The sequence below is a fragment of the Zootoca vivipara genome, chromosome 3, assembly GCF_963506605.1.
Source record: "Zootoca vivipara chromosome 3, rZooViv1.1, whole genome shotgun sequence".
NCBI classification, from domain to species: Eukaryota; Metazoa; Chordata; class Lepidosauria; order Squamata; family Lacertidae; genus Zootoca; species Zootoca vivipara.
The window spans coordinates 56392459-56416219 of record NC_083278.1 but is presented as its reverse complement, the minus strand read 5'-3'; the positions used below and the strand labels follow the sequence as shown (position 1 = coordinate 56416219).

The 23761-nt window shown below is 43.6% G+C and overlaps 2 protein-coding genes across 12 annotated transcripts in view; one reads left to right on the top strand and one right to left on the bottom strand.

Annotated features, from left to right (window-relative positions):
- Nucleotides 1-4329: 4329 nt before the first annotated feature.
- Nucleotides 4330-21103, top strand: SAMD3 (sterile alpha motif domain containing 3). The gene is given in 10 exon segments (XM_035110582.1): nucleotides 4330-4408; nucleotides 5119-5365; nucleotides 7002-7043; nucleotides 7554-7739; nucleotides 8486-8570; nucleotides 11848-12012; nucleotides 18713-18925; nucleotides 19506-19677; nucleotides 20058-20140; nucleotides 20837-21103. Coding segments are annotated over 10 exon segments (1539 nt in total).
- A 1414-nt stretch (nucleotides 21104-22517) lies between these two features.
- L3MBTL3 (L3MBTL histone methyl-lysine binding protein 3) overlaps nucleotides 22518-23761 on the bottom strand; it is a 58858-nt gene continuing 57614 nt past the window's right edge. For all 11 annotated transcript variants that reach the window (XM_035109022.2, XM_035109014.2, XM_035109016.2 and 8 more), the window contains exon 22: nucleotides 22518-23706. In XM_035109022.2, coding sequence (XP_034964913.1) covers nucleotides 23563-23706 — 144 coding nt within the window. In that variant the 3' untranslated portion in view covers nucleotides 22518-23562. The remainder of the gene's footprint in view (nucleotides 23707-23761) is intronic.

Here is a 23761-nt window from a genome sequence, read left to right as displayed (position 1 = left end):
AGTTACCCCATGGAAATAATAAAACCCACTGGGTAGTATTCAGCTAAGCTTTACTCAGAGCAGACCCAATGAAATCAATTGGGTTAACTTAGCTGCTGTGATCTAAACTACTGAGCCTCTGGGGCTTGCTGATCAGAAGGTCGGGGGTTCAAATCTGCTCGAAGGTGGTGAGCTCCCGTTGCTCTGTTCCAGCTTCTGTCCACCTAGCATATCAGTGCAAGAGGATTACCGTGTTTCTCCTAAAATAATACACCGTCTTATATTTATTTTTCCTCCAAAAAAAACAACAACCACTATGGCTTATTTTCAGGGGATGTCTTATTTTTTCCCTCCTCCTCCTCCTCCTGCCGCAGTCGGCATTGCTGATGGGCCTATCACTGTGTCTTATTTTCAGGGTATGGCTTATATTCCTTGAATGCTTAAAAATCCTGCTACAGCTTATTTTATGGCTACGTCTTATTTTCGGAGAAACGGGGTAACAGGTACTGCTGTGGCGGGAAGATAAACGGTATTTCTATGCCCTCTGGCTTTCCATCACTGTGGCAGAAGCAGTTTAGTCATGCTGGCCACATGACCTGGAAAGCTGTTTGGGGACAAACGCCGACTCCCTTGACCTGAAGCGAGGTGAGCACCGCACCCCATAGTCTTAACCATCCAGGGGTCCTTTACCTTTTACCTAGCAGGCTAGCATCTCCTTCTGACAGTGTGGGACACACATAGTACTGGGCCTTAGCTTCTCATTCTGTGGCCCAATACCCAAGCTGCATACGGAGTGAATGGTGGCGTGTTAATGCTTCTGGGTGGGCAGGTAGCATGGCATGGTCAAGATGCCGCCCCATTCTAGTGGTGGTGTAGTAGCCATCATTCAAATTGTGCATAGACATATTGCCACAGTTTACAATGGCAAACTTAGGGCATTGTTCTCTTTCTCTATAGACTATAGCCTTTAACTTGGAATTCTTTTTAACTTGGAATATGAATTATCTGTCCAGTAAAATGTATTCTGTGCTGAATTCCATTTCATCGTTGAGGATTTTGCTCATTTCATCCTAGGCTTCTCAAGGAAACAAGAAGTGTGACAGGAAGGTGTGATCTTTTTAATTTACACCAGAGTTCTCAGCAAATAATGATTTTTCACACCCTGTTATTGCTCCTTAGCCTGGGGGGTGGGGAGGAGCTCCATGGCTACTAAATGAAGCCAACTGCTATAATTCTTGAAATAATTTTAAACATATTATGTTGAATATTATGCTATAGGAGAACTAGAAAAAATGCCAGAGGGCAAAATGCAGAGAAAATAAGCTTTATACTAGATAAGAATTTGGGGATAGGAACCAGCTCAGTTATGCTTTCCATTTAGAATGCGAAATGTTTTTGCAACTTTGTGTTGCATTATTTCTTCTTCTTTTTAAAGGATTTAAGAAGTAATTAGATTAGAAAAGGCTGCCGTGCCCTCTTCACAACAGGATGCCTACACTCTGTTTTATTTTGATACACCAAGCTGCCCCGGTTTGGATGTAATGTTCAACCATAATGTTGTACTACATGAGAGATCCTGGGGTGAGCCTCAGACTTGTGTGCTTTAGCATCCCTGTGATGTGAAGATTGAAAGCACCACTTCCTGGTTTAAAATAAGCAGAGTTTTGGGTTGGGGGGAAAGAGGAGTTTAAAAAAGAAAAGAAAATGTAAGCCTTGGAATTCATTTATGAATAGTATTATTATAACAGCATATTGCTATGAATAGATATTGGTTAAAATTAACCTCATGGTGATTGTAAAAGTGGATTCAGGGCCGGCCCAAAACACTGTCAGAGCTCAGGCCACCCCATTGCCAGTCCTGCTTTGCACCCTCCTTGAGTGTTTTTGACTGACTGGAAAGTGTCTTTGGATGGAGAGGAGAGAGAGTTGTGGTGGAAGAATGCTAATCTCACCTCCCTGTCCTGCCCTCTGCCCCGTCCAAATGCTTCCTCTTTCCATTCCATATTACACCGACCTCTGCACCAAGGCTTACATAGCTGGAGACTGAAGCTACTCTCTTGCAAAGCCGGGAGTCTGCCCATTAGGAGGCAGCTGTTTGCAGCCTGGTACTTGAACAGGGCTCTGTGGGGTTGTGTAGAGGTGCAAAAAGGAAGGGACAGGAAGACCTCAGGGAATGGGAAGGAGAAATGCTGAGGTAAAAACAAGGGGGTTGGAATGGAGAAGGAAAACAGTGACAGAGGGAGGAGAGAAAAAGCAGTGGGGAAGCCCAAGAATGCTTTTCCTCTCCATTTTTCTTCTCCATTTCGTTCCCTTGCTGGAGTACCTAGAGCAGGCATCCCCAAACTTTGGCCCTCCAGATGTTTTGGACTACAATTCCCATCATCCCTGACCACTGGTCCTCTTAGCTAGGGATCATGGGAGTTGTAGGCCAAAACATCTGGAGGTCTGCAGTTTGGGGATGCCTGGCCTAGAGGAGAACAACCAGGAACTTAGAAAGCTCCTTAGAACCACATTGTACTAAGTTAGAGCTCAGTATTGTCTACTCCAGGAATAGGGGATCTTTTTTAGCCCAAGAGCTGCAATTCCTCATAAACAAACTTCCAGCACTGGCGGTTGGCAGGGCTAGAGGCAAACATGGGTGTGGCAATGGATATGACTCTTACCTTTGTACTGTGGTCTACCTTCTAGCCATGCAAAATCCAGGTGTCTTAATAGTCTGGGATAGTCCTGAGAGCCAGAGAGATGAGCCTGGAGGTACTTTTGACCCTGTGCCTGATGTTCTCCAGCTGGCAGTGGCTCTCCATGTTTCAGACAGGAGTCTTTCCTAACCAGGGATTGAACCTGGGGCCTTCTGCTATACCAGTGTTTCTCAACCAGTGTGCCTCCAGATGTTTTGGGACTACAACTCCCATCATTCCTGACCACTGGTCTTGCTAGCTAGGGATGATGGGAGTTGTAGTCCCAAAACATCTGGAGGCACACTGGTGGAGAAACACTGTGCTATACGGCCCTTTTCTTACGGCGGTGGGTTTGAAAAACATACGAAATGGTTGAAAGCATATGGCTAGCCCAGCGAAGAGAAGATCAATGGGAGACATGAATGCTGCCTCCAAATATCTAATGGGCTGCCGCAGAAAAGATGGAACAGGGATTGGCCTAGATGAATTCCACAATCCTCTTCTGAATCCATGGTTCTGAGTTATTTGTATTTGACGGATAAGTATGAATCATGGAATCACTACTGCTTGATTCAAGTATGAATCATAGAATCGCTACTGCTAAACACATAACTTTCAAAAACCTGTCTCATGAAAGGAGGTGGGCATTTCCATTTAAAGAGACCTCAGGAAACTGGAAGGGAAGAAGGAAGAGAACCTCTTAGGGTCAGGTTAGTTCACCCTCCCCACAAAAGCACTGAAATGTGGATTCCTGTGTGACTTCAAGGCAGGGGTGCCAACTTGATTAAAATATTTAGGGGGGCAGGTAAGCCCTGCCCCGCATCATCAATCATCAATCACAAGACACAACACACACACACACACACACACACACACACACACACACACCATTTGAATGGCAAGGCCCATCGATATTTTTTTTGGGGGGGCAGCCTCCTCAAATATGCCTCAAGGACAGAGAATATCACGATATTGTCCTTCTACTGCTCAGTTGCACCAGACGCTTTGAAAATCTACCTGCAAACACATCCGTTTCTTGCATTTCCTAGAAATAGCTTGAATTATAAGGTGTCAGTAAAGGTGACTTCACAAAACTGGCGTGCGATTCTGTGGATTTTCTACCTTTGTTTATACTGCTCCCATTGCTGTACGTGTTCACTTGACTAGTTCCTCAATGGAGCAGTGTGGGTTAATGCGTTCAGTTTGCTCTAAATGTGCATGTGAGAGGATAATATGTAGTTTCTCCCCCATCCCAGCTTTCTGTAAAAAAAATATCAGCCATTTCCTGATGAGCATAGTGGTGGTGAATTTCACACCTTTCTCATATCTGTGTGGAAACTTGGGTGTTAATGGTGTAGGATCTGGGTGTGTTCAGTATTATAAAGAATGAAGCTGCCTGTTCGGAACAGAGGAAAGCAAGACTGGGATTCTAAGATCAGGTGAAAAAGGAATCATTAAACTGCCTCCTTACAGCAGGCATGAATATACAGTATAGTGTGCAAAATATGGGAACAAATTATTATCAGCCTGGAACCATGTGTACCTATTGCAAACTAGCAGGTTTTGGGGGTGGGGGAAGGACTGAACATTGACTCAAAGATTTAAAATAGAATCATTTTATTGTTCTTGTTTTTCCAAACTCTATAGTGGAGTTTTCCATCACAGCATGGAGATGGAAAGTTGGTCAGTTGATCAAGTCTGCAACTGGTTGCTACTGAAAAACTTAGGAGACCTGGTTCCTAAATTTCGTGGTAAGTCTGTTCTGTGTGTATCACTGTATGTGTCAAATATCTGTGTCATTTATAGAGGTTTATTAAATCAAATGAGGTTTCCATTGATGTTTCTAAGTATTTGTTGCAGGGGGTGGGGGTGAAATGTGGAATAAATTGCTGGATGCTAAAACCTTACAAGCTTTATGTGCATTCTGGTAGCATGTTTCTATGTGAAATTAATTGTTTTGATAGTGTTTGCTTCCTAGTTACATAATAATATAGCAATACAGTTTGTGAGTTTTTAACCAGGGGAAAGCTGTCATTAATTTCCAGAACAGGGCTGTGAGGTAAGCACAGGACTAAATATGCACCAGGCTTATCCACAGAACATTTTGAAGCAATCCAAAAAAGTACAGTGCCTCTGTGGATGTGGAGAGTACTTTTTAACCACCAATAGGCAACCACAACCTATTGGCTGGGGCTGGAGGTGGGGAGAAAAGTTCTTGGGACAGAAGACTTCAACTAGACTCCTGCCTTAGTGCCTCCTTCTGTAGCAATTCAACACCCACTAGACCCACAAAGCCAATATTGTGCCTAAGAACATCTGTACTCTAACTCAATTGAAAACAGATAGTGTGCACAAGGATTGATTGCTTGTTACAGTTTATATAGAACTTTCCCTTCAGATGTGCACAAAGAAAAAAAGACTTATACTTTTGTGTGAAATGATTCTTTGGCTCTTCTTTTAGAGGAAGAAGTGGGTGGAGCTGCTATGTTGGCTCTTAACGACAGGATGGTTCAGCAGCTGGTCAAGAAAATTGGGCACCAGGCAGTGTTAATGGATCTGATTAAAAAATGCAAGCAGCAGACAGAAGGACCAGCTTTTACCTGCAAAGTGCCCTTCTCTGAGTCACCAGGAGAATTCAGTGGGTAAGGCTCTGCAAAGAAAAATAAAGGAAGCAACAAAAGCATTCCATTTATATTCCAGTCAGAGGGGTTATCAGTTTTAATGCTAAGGCTCATTAATTTTTACAGTCACTGAATTTTGCTACTACAGTAATGTGAATTTGGAAGCTCGGCAGAATATGGCAATGAATGTTTATTGCTTGTTGTCCCTGAATATGGAAAAATAACAATCTGTCCTGTTTTTCTAAGGCACTGTTGCAATGTTCAGCTCGAACTAGTTTTGTGCCTCGTTTCTAAAATGAAAGGTGCTTGGGCTTTCAAGCCTGCTTGAAAATTGCACCCAGAGGCGGAACGAGCAAATCTTTCCACTTGTAAAGGTTCATCCTTAATCTATAGTTCAACTTTTATCTATAGATCAGGAGCAATAATGTTACACTTCCCCATTTTGCTCTGGCAGTGAGAACTGCCAGGGGCACAGTGTGTAACCAAGTTTTATTTTCTTTCCAACAAGGTAACTAGAGGATTATTGGTATATTGTCATAGTTGCATTTAATTTACAAATAAATCGGTTAGACAGAGGTGGTGGCACAGCTTAAACACTCCAAATGACAGCCCCCACACCAGATATTTAGGGAGATAACCCCCCTAAAATGGTACTAGTTTATGGAGTCCAAAGTCTCCGTATGACTGTGCCTTTTGGACTCTGGCCCAAACCAAAACCCTTATTATTATTCACACACAAACACCTTGTCCCTGCCCTCATAGTGGGAGAACCCAAATGAGTCACCTCTTCTGACCATTGCCCAGTATTTTTAGCTTCTATGGAGGCATGACCCCAGAACCTCATGGTCTACCAGTGCTCCTTGTAATGTCACCCATCCTTTAGAGTTCCATATAGTTCTTCTTCTGGGCAGAATATAAAGGGGGCACTTGAAAGGAGATTCAGGATCAGATATGAGCTCAGGAGCACCCAAAATGATAACCCTAGTCACCAAAATCAGATCAGAAAGCTACAACAATACAACTAAAGCAGAGTAGCATCCATGAAGCAGTTGACATAAGTTGAGATGACCAACTTATATGTCTGTAGGAGCTGTTTGGTTCTCCAAGGGCCAGATATATATTTTCCCAACTGACGTTTGGGCTGAGAACACACTGCACCTTTAAAGCACATTTCCCCCCCCAAAAAAATAATAATTCTGTGCACTGTAGTTTGCCCCTCACAAAGTTACGATTCCCAGCAACCTTTAGCAAACTAGAGTATCCATAATTATTTGAGGGGGAGGGAGGTTCTTTAAAAAGATTGTGTGTATACAGCTGTAAACAATATATAAAATCCACTGTGGATCTCTCTTTTTCTCACAACTTGACCATATTTGTTCATTTTTCTTGCAAGTGAATTAGTAGGCAGGCTTTGTACCAGACTGTGATCACATAATATGGTAGAGTCACAGGGGCCAGACGAAATTGTTTGGGGGACTGGCTGAATCCAGCCTGGCCATCCATGCTTCCAAGTTCCACATAGCCCTCATTCAGGCAGGAATATAAATAGAAGAGTTAAAAGGAGATTTAAGGGATTAAAAGGTAGATCTTTATACTTGGATCAAGACAGGAATTTCTATCTGTTGTGGGTCATAATCAACTGGGCAACATGTTTCCTTCCTTATAGAACCCATGGCATTCAGGTAACGGTTGGACACGCAAATTGTTTCTCTCCTAATGAAAGCCGTGATGATGGATCCATTGACCAAAGAGTTCTCAAACAAAAGTGAGTTTTTGGTTATCCTTCTCATTTCAAAGATATAGCTATCTTCATATAGAACCTCCCATACTACCAAGATATATTGACAATAACAAAGGATAACAACATCATATGCTTACATTAGTTTTTTTTTTAAGTCTTACACAAAGATGATATGATTCTCGGAGTAACAAATTATTTGGATGCAGAGAACTACTGGGGGGAGGGGAGGAGAGACAGGGAGTAGGGGTTCTAAAGCAAAATAAACTAAAGCACATTTTCTAAAAAATAATGTAAAGAAAAATATAATTTGGATCATATTATAATTTGTAACACATTTTTTTAAAATATAATAGATTATGTGGAAATAACCATAGGGGTAGCCCATGTTCCTGGACTGTAAAGCATAGTAAATATATTATAACAAGAGGATGGCTTGTCTTTCACTGATAATAAATCAATTGAAGGAGCCTAGCACAAGGAAGTATGTGAGAATTTAAAGTGCTAATGAATGGTCGTTTTTGCTTCCTTTGTCAGGAAAAACATGAGGCATGTTTTAACAAGATGCAAAACATTGCAATGGACAAATTCATATATTCTGCCTGAGTTCCCTTATGATGTCAAATGCATATTAGCAGAAAGAAAATGCCCTGGCCACAGTGTGAGAATAAGGATAATTGAATTCTTGCAAGCTGACATGACAAAGTATCTTGAAGGATCACTGTAAGTAAGGCAGTCTTCAGCATTCTGCCTCATGGGAGCAATATGGTATGGGGTGAATTTCCATAAGGATGATAAATTGATCTCTGCATGCTGTGATCTTTGATTTGAAGAGTGCCTAGGTATAAAGGCAGAATGAACATATTTGTGGCTGCCCATAACTTGTATGAGGGTTGGGAGGCCTGGAGGGTAGCCAGAGCCCACTTACGCCTATTCTCTTGCCACCCAGTCACTTAATAAACCCTGCAGACAGTGGTCCATGGTCTTGTTTGGACCAATGGACTGTCTTCCTAGCTGTCATCTCTCAGTGCTTGTCACCAAACCACAGGGAGCATGGTAAAGAAGCAGGAATGTCTCACTTACATGCAGGGGTGCAATCTCGCCCTCCGGATTGTGAGTGCCCACCACCTCAGTGCAGATGTGCAACATCACACAGAGAGATGTAGGAGCCCAACCACAGATATCCACTGCACAAGTGCTTCCACGGTGCTAAAGAAGAAATCAAATCTCCTTCCATATTAGGCACCCTGGGCCTGGGCACAGATCAGTGTTGATATGCAGCCTGATATGGTGGCAGCAGTGATAGGAATGACTGGGCCAGTGTGTGAGTAGAGATTGCCAAGAGTGTACTTTTTTATTTTGTATGATAGAGGCAGACATTAATGTAAAAGGAGCTGAAGATTTTCAAATTGAAGCAGCAGGGCACTTTAAATAATAATATTTGTATGCATTTTATATTGCGCGGGCAGATATCCAACCACTCAACAGTATAATGATGTTGTCAATGAATTGCTCCAGGCATACCCTTTTCTTGATGAGGATGGGAATGGCTTTGTAAGTACCCCAAACAAATGCAATTCTGTACTGTTGTTTTTCTTGAATTAAACATGCAATTGCTTTTATTTGATTATATACATTTCTATTGGGGTTTGGGCCTGCTTTTGTCATGTTTGCCTGGTATGGTGACTTCTGCCTGGAGATCTCTCAGTAGCTTTCTGTACCCTCAACCATTAGTATCCTGCAGGAGCAGCTGTCTGAATTGGGACTGGGCTTTCCAGTGGTTAGTCTTATTTGAGAGAGTGGTGCTTAGGGGATGTTGCTGGACCCTGTGGAACCTTCAATACATTGTTCCACAGAGGTTGATCTTACCCCCCTCCCCATGCGGGGCTTTCTGGAGAAATGCCATGTGTTGTCCTCAATATGTTAGCAAAGACTTCATAGATGAGTGCATGTTCCTTAGGAGAATGCTATCTATCCCCAGGTTGTGATCAAAAGGTGTGATTTGTATAAGCTTACCAAGGTTCCTGTCTCCACAGAGGAAACCTTGTGTGGCGAGGCCCCAGGGCCCAAAGTTCCCCTTGGATAATAAACACACGGACACAAATATTTTGAGTTAATGGGATAAATAAGGCCACAACTTTATTGGTTACAGATGTGAGCATTTGGCTTAGGCATTGGGTGAAACCGACTATATCATGACTCCTGCACACCCACATGAAGTATTAAGAGCACCCCCAGGTCCCCAATGGGGATGTTGTATGGCCCTAGACCATGCCCAGGCTTCGGACAGAATCCACCACCCCCACCCCACATCCCTTTAACAAGATCCCCTTAACTTGGAGGGGGCAGGTGGAGGCAATAACCTCCCATCCCATGAACCAGGTTTACCCAATGCCTAACCACCTAACCTTACAAAGTTGTGGCGATTGCTACAAGGTAGGCGAAAACCAAATGGCTGGCGCCAATTTGCCAAGTGGAAAAAATTCCTACCTGGCCCCAAGAATAAGGCAACCGACATTAGTCCATAGCAAGGCCAAAGTCAAGCAACGCATACAAAGAGGGTTGGTGGGCTGGGTGATCCAACAAAAGGAGGCCAAAGGAGGCCTCCCCCCAGCCATGCCCCCCGCTAACCAGATTGGTCAGCCGGGGGGCGTGATGCAGCTGGGAATCCCGATGATGCGGACGGCAACCCTCCACCTCCTGCTGGGTCCCAGTGAGGTCCCAGATGCCCACCCACAACTCCACCCCCAGGGAAGGGGAGTGGTCTTACAAGTACAGGCCCCTTTCAGAGGCCTGTACTTGACATGAGTGGGATGGGTTAAGGGGCCAGAGCTAGCTGGTGGGTTCTGAAAAGTCTCTTCATTCATACTGAACAACTGAAGGTTTGTGAGAGTTAAATATAAAGAACAACACTGGGACAGGAGTGTGTGATCATTTCAAACTTATGAAATGTTGGTCTTGGCAAGTGGACACCTGTGGCTTTCTGTTTTGACCTTTATTGTACTCTTGCAGGCATTTCCTAATTGTCTGCCATTCCTTTGAATTCAGTTTTTGGATGCTTATTACTTCATAGGTCCACTGGGCTAAGGTGATAATCTCATAGCAACTAGGAAATGTCAATCTGGATAGTATCCTCCATATATTACGAAGGATAAAGCTATCAATGGCTACAAGCCACAATGGCTATGTTCTGCCATCACAGTCAGAAACCATATCCTACTGACTACCAGTTCACAAGAGGGAGGGGAACACTGTTGCCAATGTCTCTTTTGTAGGATTCTCATCGGCATCTTTTTGCAAACCACTTTCAGGTTTTGTTTTGCTTTCTTTACAATCAAGTAGTAGATAAATGTTATGAAATAAGAAGCAAACAAACAAATAAATCTGTTTGGCCACTGTGTGGTGGCTGAATTAGATGGACATGTGGCCTGATACAGCAGTTGTTATTCTTATATTATTATCACACTAGTGTCATTCAGCCCGTTCAGTAAACGGGCGCTAGCCGGGCGGGAATGGAGGGGAAGCCCTGGGACCGCGCAGGCGTCGCCTCCGTCGAGCGCCTGAGGCCCACCGGCCCGTCCTCCGCCTCCTCCCGCTGTCCCGAGTGGCAACGGCCTCCTCCACCTCCCTTCTCCTCCTCACCTGAGGAGAAGGAAGAGGCCTCTGCCGCCGCCTCCCACAGCGCGCCTCAGGTAAGAGCACCGCCCCTCGCTCTCCCGCCTCTCCGCCCTCGCGTCACTCCGCCGCAGCTCCCGCTCTCGCCCCACCCGCCGGCGAGCGCCTGAGGCCCACCGGCCCCTCCTCCGCCTCCTCCTGCTGTCCTGAGTGGTGACGGCCTCCTCCACCTCCCTGCTGCAGCGGAGTGATGCAGGGTGGCGAGGCGGGAGAGCGAGGGGTGGCGTGCTTACCTGAGGCGCGCTGCAGGAGGAGGAGGCAGAGGCCTCTTCCTTCTCCTCAGGAGAACGGAGGTGGAGGAGGCCGTCGCCACTCGGGACAGCGGGAGGAGGGGCTGGTCTGCGCTCCAAGTCTCTGCGTCCAATCCCTGTGTCCGTGGGGCACATGCACAGTAGCGCGGACACAGGGACACAGGGACTGGACGCAGAGACACAGGGACTTTATTATATAGGACAGGCATCCCCAAACTGCGGCCCTCCAGATGTTTTGGCCTACAACTCCCATGATCCCTAGCTTAAGGGACCAGTGGTTGGGGAAGATGGGAATTGTAGTCCAAAACATCTGGAGGGCCGAAGTTTAGGGATGCCTGATATAGGATGACACTAAAATGCTGAGAGCTATATGAGAAACTGTGGGTTATCAATAAGTTGGTTTACACTCTGATTTTCGATTCATGTTCTGTTACTCAGCCAGAAAACGTGGAACAAGATGGGCTATAATCTTAAACAGAATTTTAATGTACAGTAAGTTCACACACGCCTGTTTGCTTCTCAATGACTGAAACTTCAAGCGATTACTTGGATGTGTGAAAACAACTCCCCTGCATTGTGACTTACCAACTATGCTATTTGCTATGCTGTTAAAAGCAGGCAGCCATTGTTTTGCATTTACAATGTTATCATTTGTCAAACTACTTTTAGGCAAAGCTATTGCCTGCTGCCTTTCAAAGGTAGCTACTCTGTTTCCTCAATAGGGATGGGATGCAATTAGCTTCTGCAAAGTATACAGTAGTTGCATTTTTTTTAAAAAGAAAATCTGCTGGAAATGATATTCTAAAGGTTCTTTTTCTTTTAGCAATTTAGGAACAGTAGATAACTTGCTCTGAAAGAATAGATAAGGCTCCTGGAAGACACTAACAACTTTTTTAAATATGTAGTTTCTATGGAAACAAGCCCTTAAAGACCGTTTCAAGTATGTGCGGAGACCGATAGAGGATGATGAACAGGTGGTGAGAAATAAATGCAAGTTTGGACACAGGCGAGGGCAGACCAGAAAATCTTCTGAAAACAGGTGTGAGAAGGTCCAAGGAGTGCACACAAAAGTAAGTATTCAGGTTCTGTGGATGGAATAACAAGAGGATATGAATATGAGCTTTGCCTGTCCTTTCCAGCAACGCCTGAAAGGGGAAAATAGGAAGGTGTGCATTCCTCATATGGCCTCTTTCCAACCATTGAGCATTCCTCATATGGCCTCTTTCCAACCATTTTGATTCTTGAAGAATATGAGTGCCATATTTCCATTAAGGAGTCTAATGCCCCAATGCTTTAAAAAGTCCCATAGATTTCTGCCTGTCATTAATAGCTTAGATCTTAAGGTAACCTGAAGAAGTCTATGGAAAGAAAATTCCCTGTCTGCCCCTTTCTACTGCAACTTGAGATGGGGGATGAGGGCTTGAAGGAGGGAGGAGAGGATGGGTAGCATTTTGTCTATGAACTTCCTTAAGCTATCTTCCTTTCCCTTATAATCCAAGGCAATATGACAAGAATCTGACTGCAACATTCCTAGACCTTATTAAGATATCCCTGTGATGAGTAACAAGTAACTAAAGAGTTAACTGTGTACTGTAGCACCTGACCACTGAGGAATATCATGTTACAGAATGTACCAGAAGTGTTTCTGTATGTTGCAGTTGGTTTCGTTTCTGCCTGGGAGACGGTCGCAAGATGTCTGCGCTCTCACCAGGTTGTTTGTTATTTTCTCTCTAGAATAAACTTAAGTAGTTATTAGAACACTTTGGACTCTGTGTGTTCTTAAGAGGCTTTTTATCCAACGGCTATACAAGCTTTCGCTGTGTGAGAAGAAGAACTCTGCTGTGTGTGTGTTTTACTGCCAGCCCGGTTCTACGGAAGCAGAGAAGCGGAGAGGAAGCGCGCCGGGCGATAATCAGAGGCTCCTAATTGAGTCATAAACAACTCAACGGAGCCCTATACCCGTCACAGGTTATGGGAGATAATAGGTCATGGGCCACCTGTCACAGGTTCTGGGTGACAGGTTATGGGTCATAGAACCTAATCAATCACCAAAGCAATAAAAGGTGATTGCAGCTGTAAAAGCCGTGGAGAAAGCCGGTGTAAAGAGCTAGCTGGGAGAAACCTGTTGTTTTGCAGTCGGCAATCAATAGATGCACTCGCTAGCAGAAAGACCCTGTACCAGAAGGCTGGGATCCGCAGTCTACCCGGAGGAGCAACGTGAGCTATTCTGAGTGAGTACACAGACACGGAGCCCGGGGGTGGACAAGATGACGGAGCAGCTACAGGAGTCATTTGTCGTGCCGTTCCAGAGGTTGAATGGCGACAACTATGCAGAGTGGAGAGAAAGGGCCAGAATGTGGTTGCTAGGAAAGGATTTGTGGACTTGTGTGTTAAATCCTCCAACCCCTGTCGCTGATAATTCAGCAGCTGAAGCACAGAGGTTTGCAGCAGAAACCAGGAAAGACAATAAGGCTCTATGTGCCATTGCCATGAGCTGCGATACTACGCAACTGCCCTATGTGCAAAATGCTGAGAATGCCAAGCAAGCCTGGGACAGTTTGGCGGATGAGGAACTGAGACGCCAGAAAGAATCGGCTGAGAAGGGGGGCCATGGGCGCAGAGAAGCCAGTGGGGGTGCAGTAAAAAGCACTGAGGAATCCACTGTGAGTGCGTGCGCAACAAGGCTTTGCTATCGGTGCCAGCAGCCTGGGCACGTAGCGAGATTTTGCCCAGCTCCGGAAGCAGCCAAGGTCACTCAGCCAGGTGCCAGGCAACCCAGCGGACGTGGTCATGGGACCAGCCAGCAGCGCCGAGGCAGAGGACGTGGGAAAACTCCAGATAAGCCTGTCAGCCGTCTTTCTGCTGCCTTAGCAACGGTTCGAAACAGAGGACAGGACAGTTTCACTTTTATTATCGACTCAGGCAGCAGCCATCATCTTGTACCTCCTTCAGGACAGATCCTGAACTGCAGGCCACTTGAAGATGAAAAGAGCCTGCATCTTGCTGATGGTTCTTCTGGAACAATTAAAAGCAAGGGTGTTTTTTATATGCAATGCTTAGACACTAACCTTGATGTTTATGTTGTACCAGGCATGGAGAATGGTCTTTTAAGTGTGTCTTGCTTATTGCGTGAGGGCTTTGAAATAAGTTTTGCCAATGGTGTTTGCAAAATTGCCAGAGATGGGGCTGAGCTGGTAAGTGTTACTGTTGGGTCTGATGGTCTGTTTGTCCTAGATGGGAGGGGGCAAGCAGGTGGAAGTAACACTGGTGATGCTCAGGCTAAAAGTGCCAATACCCCAAAGGGCACAGAGGGCGCTATCCATAAGGATTGTATTCATGCTTGGCACAGAAAATATTGTCATATGTCTTTTCCTTATGTGCAAAAAGCCCCTGATTTTGTCAAAGGTTGCAGGTTCAAGCCATGTCAAAAACACCTGCAATGCCGCGCATGTGCGAAAGCGAAGACGAAGAGATGCTCTTATCCTAGGTCTGAGAGGAAGAGCACAAAACCATTTCAGTTAGTTCACTTGGATATTTCTGGGCCTATGTCAACGTTAAGTTTAGGTGGTTCAAAATATGTTTTGTGTCTTTTGGATGATTTCAGCCATTTTTCCTGGGTCATAACACTGAAAGAGAAGGGGGAGGCTGCCAGAGTGATACAGGAGTGGGTAGCCGAGGTAGAACTACAGTTCTCCGTCACTGTCCAGTGTTTTCAGAGTGACAGGGCGGGAGAGTTTTTGAGTGCAGAACTACAAGGGTTTTTCCGAAGCAAGGGAATTAGGCACAGGAAAACCGCTCCTTTTAGTCCACAGGAGAATGGTTTAGCTGAAAGGAAATTTAGAACGCTGTCTGAACTGGTGGAGGCAACGTTGTTTGATGCAGGACTACCCCAGAAGTTTTGGGGGGAATGCTATAAATTTGTGAATTATTGTTCAAATCGCGCTTTTAATTCAGTTGTGGACAACACACCCTACTACATGTTGTATGGCAAAGTTCCGAAGGTGCACTATTTCAGAACTTTTGGGTGTGAGGCTTGGGTTCTAATTCCAAAGCAGAAGCGCAGAAAGGGAGGATCAAGATCCAGAAAAATGATCTTCTGTGGTTACGAACCAAACTCAAAGGCTTGGAGGTTTGTACCAGCAGAGGGGGACCAAACCCGCGTTCACATTAGCAGGAGTGCTACGTTCTGTGAACAAGAGGGCTGGAGACGCATTCATGCTAACCCCGAAGTTCTTCTTGACTGGTCTTCAGGTTTTGACCAGGAAGAGGAAACTCAGGTAGCTGATGCTGGAGTTCCAGGTGCTGCAGGACCAGATCCAGGTCAGGCAGCTGGTCCAAGTGGTGTAGCTCCTAGGGAAGTGAAGCAAGTAGTCAGAAGCGCACCGACTTCACCCCAGGTCAAGCCTGGGAAGTACAGCAAACGTGGTAGGTCACCCACTTCACCCAAAGCAAGCCCAGAGGGGGCTGCAAAGCGTAGTAGGTCTCTTGACAGTGCTGCTAGTCCGAGAGAGCCACAGTCAGAGACAAGCAGTTCGGATTTAGAGGGGGAAGATGTGGGACCAAGGCGTTCAAAACGCACCATGAAAGGTAAACCACCTGAAAGGTTTTCAGCTGTCAGTGTATGGGCGAACCTAGCAGTGTGTGAGCCTGAAAGCTTTGAAGAGGTGCAACAGTTGTCAGTGGAGGAAGCTAGTAAGTGGAAAGTTGCAATGGAGAAAGAGTTGAACTCCATGCAATCTCTTGGTGTGTATAGCCTAACACAGTTGCCAGAAGGCAAGAAAGCAGTCAGTTGTAGGTGGGTCTACAGGCTGAAACCCACAGTGACTGGAGAGCCTCAGTACAAGGCTAGATTAGTGGCTAGAGGTTTTACTCAGAAGAAAGGAATCCACTACACAGATGTCTTTAGTCCGACTTCGAGAGCGGAATCTTTCAGGATGCTTTTAGCGACTGCAGCGCAGAGAGGCCTAGTGGTCAACCACTTTGATGTGGACACCGCTTATTTGAACTCTGACCTCCAGGAGGAGTTGTACATGCTGCCTCCTCCAGGGTTTGAGAGTGACGTGCCAGGTCAGGTGTGGAAGCTGCACAAGTCGATCTACGGTCTGAAGCAATCCGCTAAAAATTGGAATTCATGTCTTGATTCTGTTTTGAAGAGCCTAGGTTTCAGGAAGAGTCTAGCTGACAGTTGTCTGTATCTCAGAGGTGAAGGAGAACAGCAAGAACTGTTGCTTGTCTATGTTGATGACTTGATCTGCTTAGCAAAGAGCCAGACGCAAGTGCAGAAGTTTGCAAAAGAGCTAGGCAAGAGGTTCAAACTCAAGAATCTAGGTGCAGTGAATGTTTATCTAGGTGTGCAGATAGACAGAACTGAGGATGGAAGTTTTTTGCTCAGTCAGAAAGGCAAGATTGAACATTTGCTTGAGAAGTTCAGAATGTCTGATTGTAAAGGGGTCAGAACACCCATGGAGACAAACTTTGTGAAAGAGTCACAAGTGAAGGACAAAGTAGCGTTTGAGAGTCCTGAAGTGTTTCAGTCAGCGCTAGGGAGTCTGTTGTATTTGTCACAATGGAGCAGACCAGATATTGCTTTTGCAGTCAATTTGCTCAGTAGAGAAGCATCGAAACCTAGCGTGCATGCTTGGAATGGCATTAAGAGAGTGCTTAGGTATTTGCAGGAGACCAAAGAGTATTGTTTGGAGATGTCAGCGCAAGGTGAGCCACAACTCACTTGTTTTGCAGATGCTGATTGGGCCAATCAGGAGGACAGGAAGTCAGTGACTGGTTTGGTAGTCAAGTTTGGAAATGCCCTGATTGGTTGGCGGTCGCGCAGGCAAAGCCTAATAGCAATGTCTTCCACGGAAGCCGAATTCTGTGCGTTGTCTGCGACATGCACTGAATTGGAGTACTACAGATGTTTGGTCCAGGAAATCTGGGGTGATTGTAGCCAGCCCATCACTGTTTGGGGCGACAATCAACCATCTTTGAGACTGGCGGAGTCTGGACAGTTCAAAGCCAGAACCAAACACTTAGACATCCGCTTCCGAAACGTATGTCAGAGCATACAGGTAGGCTTGGTGAAGTTGAGGTATTGTCCAAGCCAGGAGAACCTAGCAGATGGGTTCACAAAACCCTTGAGTTTCCAACGGCATGGGGAATTCTGTGAAGGGTTGGTTTTGGGGTAAGTTTGGATACCCGCTATCCCCAGTGTTCAGGTGAGAGGGGGTGTGATGAGTAACAAGTAACTAAAGAGTTAACTGTGTACTGTAGCACCTGACCACTGAGGAATATCATGTTACAGAATGTACCAGAAGTGTTTCTGTATGTTGCAGTTGGTTTCGTTTCTGCCTGGGAGACGGTCGCAAGATGTCTGCGCTCTCACCAGGTTGTTTGTTATTTTCTCTCTAGAATAAACTTAAGTAGTTATTAGAACACTTTGGACTCTGTGTGTTCTTAAGAGGCTTTTTATCCAACGGCTATACAAGCTTTCGCTGTGTGAGAAGAAGAACTCTGCTGTGTGTGTGTTTTACTGCCAGCCCGGTTCTACGGAAGCAGAGAAGCGGAGAGGAAGCGCGCCGGGCGATAATCAGAGGCTCCTAATTGAGTCATAAACAACTCAACGGAGCCCTATACCCGTCACAATCCCTCCCTTTTGTACTGGCAGAGAATGTCCTACCCACCATTTCTGTGCATGCAAATAACCTAAATGTTGGCTGTATTACAGCTGAGATGGGAGAAGGGACACATAAAGAACTGGAACCTAAGTGTTTGGATTGGAAATCATGGTGCTTGGGGACAAAAGAGGTGCAGACTTTGTCAAGGCATTCATCCTATGTACCCACTTAGGCTTGTTATTACTAAAGACTGATTTATATCATTATGGCTATAGCGAAATTGCTAGATGCGAATTTACCTTTGGGCGACATATCACCCTGAATAAATATGGTAATGCTTTTGCTTATCTGTTTTTGCTTCACTTTCTGCACTCACTTAGGTCTGGGGAGGGGAAGTGAACAGTATCCCCACTCTTCCCTCCACCCCAACCATTTTGCTAGTTCTGATTATCAGCTACGCCTGATAATTGCCAGTTGTAGTGTCCTATAAATTACTGGTGAGATTATACTTAGTAACACAATAATTATTTTACCATTTTAGAATTAAGAACTCTTCTAGAAGATCAGCATTTGGATTACTTAATTGTGACTATAAGAAGCTTGGGGGAGGTTTCTTTCCCCATATTTTTAAATTTAAATATATAATAAAACACTTGAAAATTGGCACAAATAATGTGTTTTTAGTCTGGAAAGTACTGATAAACAAGGAGTACTGAGTCTACTTGACTGGAATGTACTTATGGGTTCTAATTTTGAAGGGAAACTCAATTATAATTATAGATAAGAATTGTGCTTGCAAAGAATGCCTTTATCTTTATCTTCTAAATGTTGTTACCACCAAATGCTGCTGGAAATAAGATACTTCCGTTATGATGATGATGTTGTTGTAAAGAATGCAGGGTTTTGTTTTGTTTTTAAAAGAAGTATGAGAACCCTGAGAAAGAAATACTTGTAAAGCATTTGCCAAACATTAACAGTGCAGTCCTGTGCATCTGTACTCAAAAGCAAGCCCCACTGAGTTCAATGAGAGGTACTCCCAGCTGTGTATAGGATTAGTTTTTCTTGATAAATTGCACTATTATTAACAAAGACTATTCCTTTTTTTTTTTTGGTAAAAATGCACTCTGCAAAATAGTTAACTAAATGACTATTTTAACAGGTTAAAAACATTTACAATGAAGACCTTGATGTTGAGATAATTGAACATATTAGCTGGTTTAAGGAAGAATATATGAAAACGGAGAGAAATTGGGTAGAAGTGGACAACAGGATGACCAAGACTTTAGAAATTAGAAGGAAGATGATCAATAAAGAGAGGAAGCCTTTGAAGGAAATTCTCAGCCTATTCCCATTTTTAAAGTGTCCTTATCAGGTAATGGGGTTTTTCTTAGAAACAACCTTATATTTCATGACAGGACATGAGTGCGCATAGGCATTTCTATGTTTGTGGCAAAGAAGGCACTTCTGTAACTTATGCGGAGGTTTTAACAGCAAATCACACCCTGCTATAGTGAGCCAAGAAAAATATGATGGCTATGCTCTGCCTCCAGTGATTCTGAAACCCCAGTAACGCTGCAAAGGAGAGAGTGCTCTTGTGATCTGGTCTTGCATCAGTGCATACTTCTACTTATGTGCTCTATAAATTGTAATTTAACACATTTTCTCAGTTGAATTACAGTAGACCCTCGGGTTACATTACTCTCGAGTCATGTAAACTTCGAGTTGCGAAAGCGGCAAACCTGGAAGTATTTTTCCAGGTTTCACCGCTCGCGCATGCACCACACACATTCGTGCACCACACGCATGCACAGAAGTGCTCTATCGTGTCGCATGCATGCGCAGAAGCAGTGCTTCTGGATACGGATTTTTCAGGGTGCGCACATACCCCCAGAACAAATTAAATTCGTATCTAGAGGGTCCACTGTATCGAAATTGCTTTCCTTTCCCTTTAGCTCTTCAGAGAATATCATCTTCTAACACGGAAAGACATTTACAAGAAAACAGCTGAGATTTTGGAAGCGTATTCAGAGGACATACTGACGTCGTATGTGGTGAAGAATAGTCCAGTTATTGTTGCTCTGCAGAAGAACCTGAAGCAGTACATGGAAGATGACATTCGGACATGTTGGTATAGCCTGTTGTGTTTGATTTTAAAGCAGTTAATGGGCAAGATACTTTGTATAATAGAGGCTAAGTAAACGTTTTCCTTAAGTGCACTGAGAAATGGCTGTTTGCTTTCAATGCACTATGGGACAGATCCTACATAGAATATAAATGACTTATTAACTGAAAAAGGAAGGTTGATTAATCATGCTTGAGATGCTGAATGTTTCTTGTAAAGGTGACTAATGTGTGTGTGAAGTAACTCTAATAAATTATTGTCAAGAGTGGGGAAAAACATCCAAATATAGAGCATTCTGCTTTGAACACAACTGCCTTTTAAAACGCTTGCCTCTTCTGGCTGTTAATCCTACTGCCCTGTCATTGTTATTCACTTTCGATAGATATGAATATTACTGCCACATGTTTACTTTTGCCAGATGTTTTTGGAGAGGATTCCTGTTTGCTGGCTGCTGTGAATGAGGAGGTATGTAGATAACGAATTATACATAGCTGCCAAGTTATCCCTTTTTTAAAGGGATTTTCCCTTATGCTGAATAGGCTTCCTCGCGAGAAAAGGGAAAACTTGGCAGCTATGGAATTATATGGCGGGAGGCCGGACCTTTTTTTAAAATAAAAAATCCACATGTACTCATTTGTCCTTATGCAACATTGCAACAATATATTTGGAGTCACCATTGATAATGGTTGGTAAGATGTAAAATGGTTTTTCTTTTATGTCTTGATTTTGTCAGGCATTGGAGTGCTTTCCTGGAAGTAGCCCAAGTAGTAAGAACCAAATTGGGGTCAGCAGTTCCAATTCTTATTTACTAACGATCTTATATTGTAGCACCTTAAAGACCAACTAAGTTTTTATTTTGGTATGAGCTTTCGTGTGCATGCACAGAAGTGTGCATGCACACGAAAGCTCATACCAAAATAAAAACTTAGTTGGTCTTTAAGGTGCTACTGAAGGAATTTCTTTTATTTTGCTTCGACTCAGACCAACACGGCTACCTACCTGTAACTAGATCTTATATTGTGTTTTTTCATTCAACTTGAACTCTAATTACTGGTTTAAAAGACAGTTTTGAGAGAATGATGGTCCTCCTGCTACTTCCTTTTTAGTTAATACAAGAAATCCCATGAATTTTATGCGTAGACTTCTATTTTTCTAAACCAGGTGAAAGTGTCAACACCAGTACTAGAAGTAAAATACCCATTTGATGTAAACGTGTGTGAGTGTTCCCTGTATGTGGAGAAGGAGAAATTGGCCCAGCTGGATGATTGTTCAATGGCCCTCGCTGCTCTGCTGGCTTCCTACCATGTCTTCGGCATTCCATACCCCAAAAGACTGTACAATACCCTTCACTTTTTGGAGTCCCTCATCTTTGAAGTCAAGTGTCCGCAGTTACTTTCAGCAAAAATCAGGGAACTGGGGAAAATGTGAATGTACCAATACTGAATATTACTTAATATGGCTTTGGGGCAGAATCCACTTGCAAGTAATTCCTGATTTTATCATTTGCCATTTTGATTGATTTAAGTGCACTTTTTAGTAAAAGTTCACATAATCTTGCTCCTTCAGTTAAAAAAAAAGTTAGATGTTTTATGAACATATACTTTTATAGCAACTATCTTCTGCCAAATACTCATATTCTTAACACCCAACTTGAATGGGATGTGGGTTTTTTTATGTTTCCATGAATATCCTGTCCCTCTAGTTTCATAACTTTGTTATTTCCTAACAGTGTTCATAAAAATGTAATGCAACTTGATTTTAAATAATTATCTATGGTCTTACCTATGGTCCTGTGACAAATGCATTTTAATTTTAAATGTGTTGACTCTGTATCAACTGTATCATCCATGCTACATGATTGTGCAGTTCTACCTTGACTTAAAAGAAACATTCCTCAGGAGAGCAATTAAAAATAATCATAATGGGGCAAGAATGGGAGGTTCATGTTGCCCAAGCTATTGGAACCACTTTTATTTCTAGAAGTATAGTAGTATAGAAGTAAGAGAAGTGTATAAGTAAGAGAACGATAGCGCATATACAACGTCAGATGATCCCTTGCCTCTCTAGCTAACATGAAAATATGTACCATGTGTGAAAAATGACATACTTACTTCCCACGGTAATTTTGCCAGTCATGGGGCAATGTAAGTAACCCCACCATCTAGTTGTTTACAGATGCTACCATAGGACTGAACCATAGCAAAGCTGCTCTTTCCACTCTCTTAGCTTGTGAGAATACCAGACACTGCTCACTTGTTTAAGCATGGAGGTTAAAAACACTCTAGCTCTATTAAAAGGGTAAAGGTACCCCTGACCGTTAGGTCCAGTCGCAGACTACTCTGGGGTTGCGTGCTTCATCTCGCTCTACAGGCCGAGGGAGCCGGCATTTGTCCGCAGACAGCTTCCGGGTCATGTGGCCAGCACGACTAAGCCACTTCTGGCGAACCAGAGCAGCGCACGGAAACAGCGTTTACCTTCCCGCCGGAGCAGTACCTATTTATCTTCTTGCACTTTCAAACTGTGCTTTCAAATGTGCTTTCAAACTGCTAGGTTGGCGCTAAATATTATAATTAACACTCTGTTAATAGTTACTAACAGGATCCAGTATCAAATTCTACACTTGTAAAGCACACTCAGTCTCATTTGCACATCAGAGTAAACTATTACAATGGTTTATCACAAAGGGGCCTTTCTAGTCTGTATCAGGGGCGTACCCAGGATCAAAACTGGGGGGGGGGGCCAAGCCATGGTCGTTCAGGGGCGGGGCCAAGGCACGGGAGGGGAGGGGCCACAAAGTGGGGAATTTTGGCTGGGGCTACAGGGCCAGCGGGCCCGACGACTCTGCGGCGGCGGCTGCAGCCGCTAAATGAACCCCCTAAACTCTCTCACACGAATTCCCCCTGCTCTGAAGCAGGGCCGTCTCTAGGCCCAGGTCCAGTGGCACGGGGCGCCAGGCCACCACTTTTACAAGTGAAAAATTCCTCTTAGCTGTAACATAAATTTTACTTGACTGTCTGCTTGGGCTTTTCCCTATCTCTTGTCCTATCTATTCCTATCTTTAAATTACTGAGGGTAATGCATTATTCCTGCTCAAATAGATTTTTAATTTCCCCAAGGAATTGGACATTTTAGTTGTAGAATTTAATTTCTATTTTCGTCTTAGATTTGTGGACTAAATATTATAATGCAACATAAAACAATTATATAGATCCTGAATTTTACTTTTGTTGGTAGTTCTTATTTTAGTAACTTAATACTAAATATGCTGGTGGAAATATTCATTAAACTTCTTTAATCATGCAAAAAAACAAAAACAAAAAAAGCATTGGTCTCCAGCAATGTTTTCATACAACGGAATAAATCAATCAGATTAATTGTACACAGCAAAGTGTTAAATTTGAGCTGCTGTGTGAAACTAAGACGACTTGTTAACAGTCTTCATTAACTAACTATATTTCACTTATTTTAAACTGTGAACAATTTTTTTAAATGAAAATGATGAAACAATACAAAGGAATTCACTGATGAAGAAGTAAATTCATGAAGTGTGTATTTTGTGTCTCCTTAGAAAAGGATATTTCCATAATTTTAGTATGTTAACTTAGTTAATGGATCCCCGATAAAATTAAGGATGGCTAGTTGTGGGGAAAATAGAGCCATCAGCCAGTAAACATTAAGTACCCACTCTTTTGTAAGAGCATCTTACTAAAAAGCTTAAGCACTTCCCAGAAGTGTTACTTTGCTTAGGCTCTTGGAGAAAATCAACACTCCATCCACTCTGACTTTTCCGCCTTGGAGAGTTCCTCCTTGATGATCCTTTGGAGTCTTTGTGCTTTGAATAAAACATGAGCTGCAATGGAGAGAGCTGCCCTGTAGTCACTTTTCCATCAGAGTTCATTGTGCGAATTCTTATCGGCAGCCTTGAACATCAGGATTGAGTTGAAGATCTTTAGGGCTGGTCCTAGCTTAATGCTCATTATTTTTACTATATCTGTTTGGGTCATTAGAAGGAAAGCTTCTCCATCAATTTGCTTGAAAAAAAGAGAGAAAATTTCCATTATTAGTAACTTTGGACATTTAGGAAAA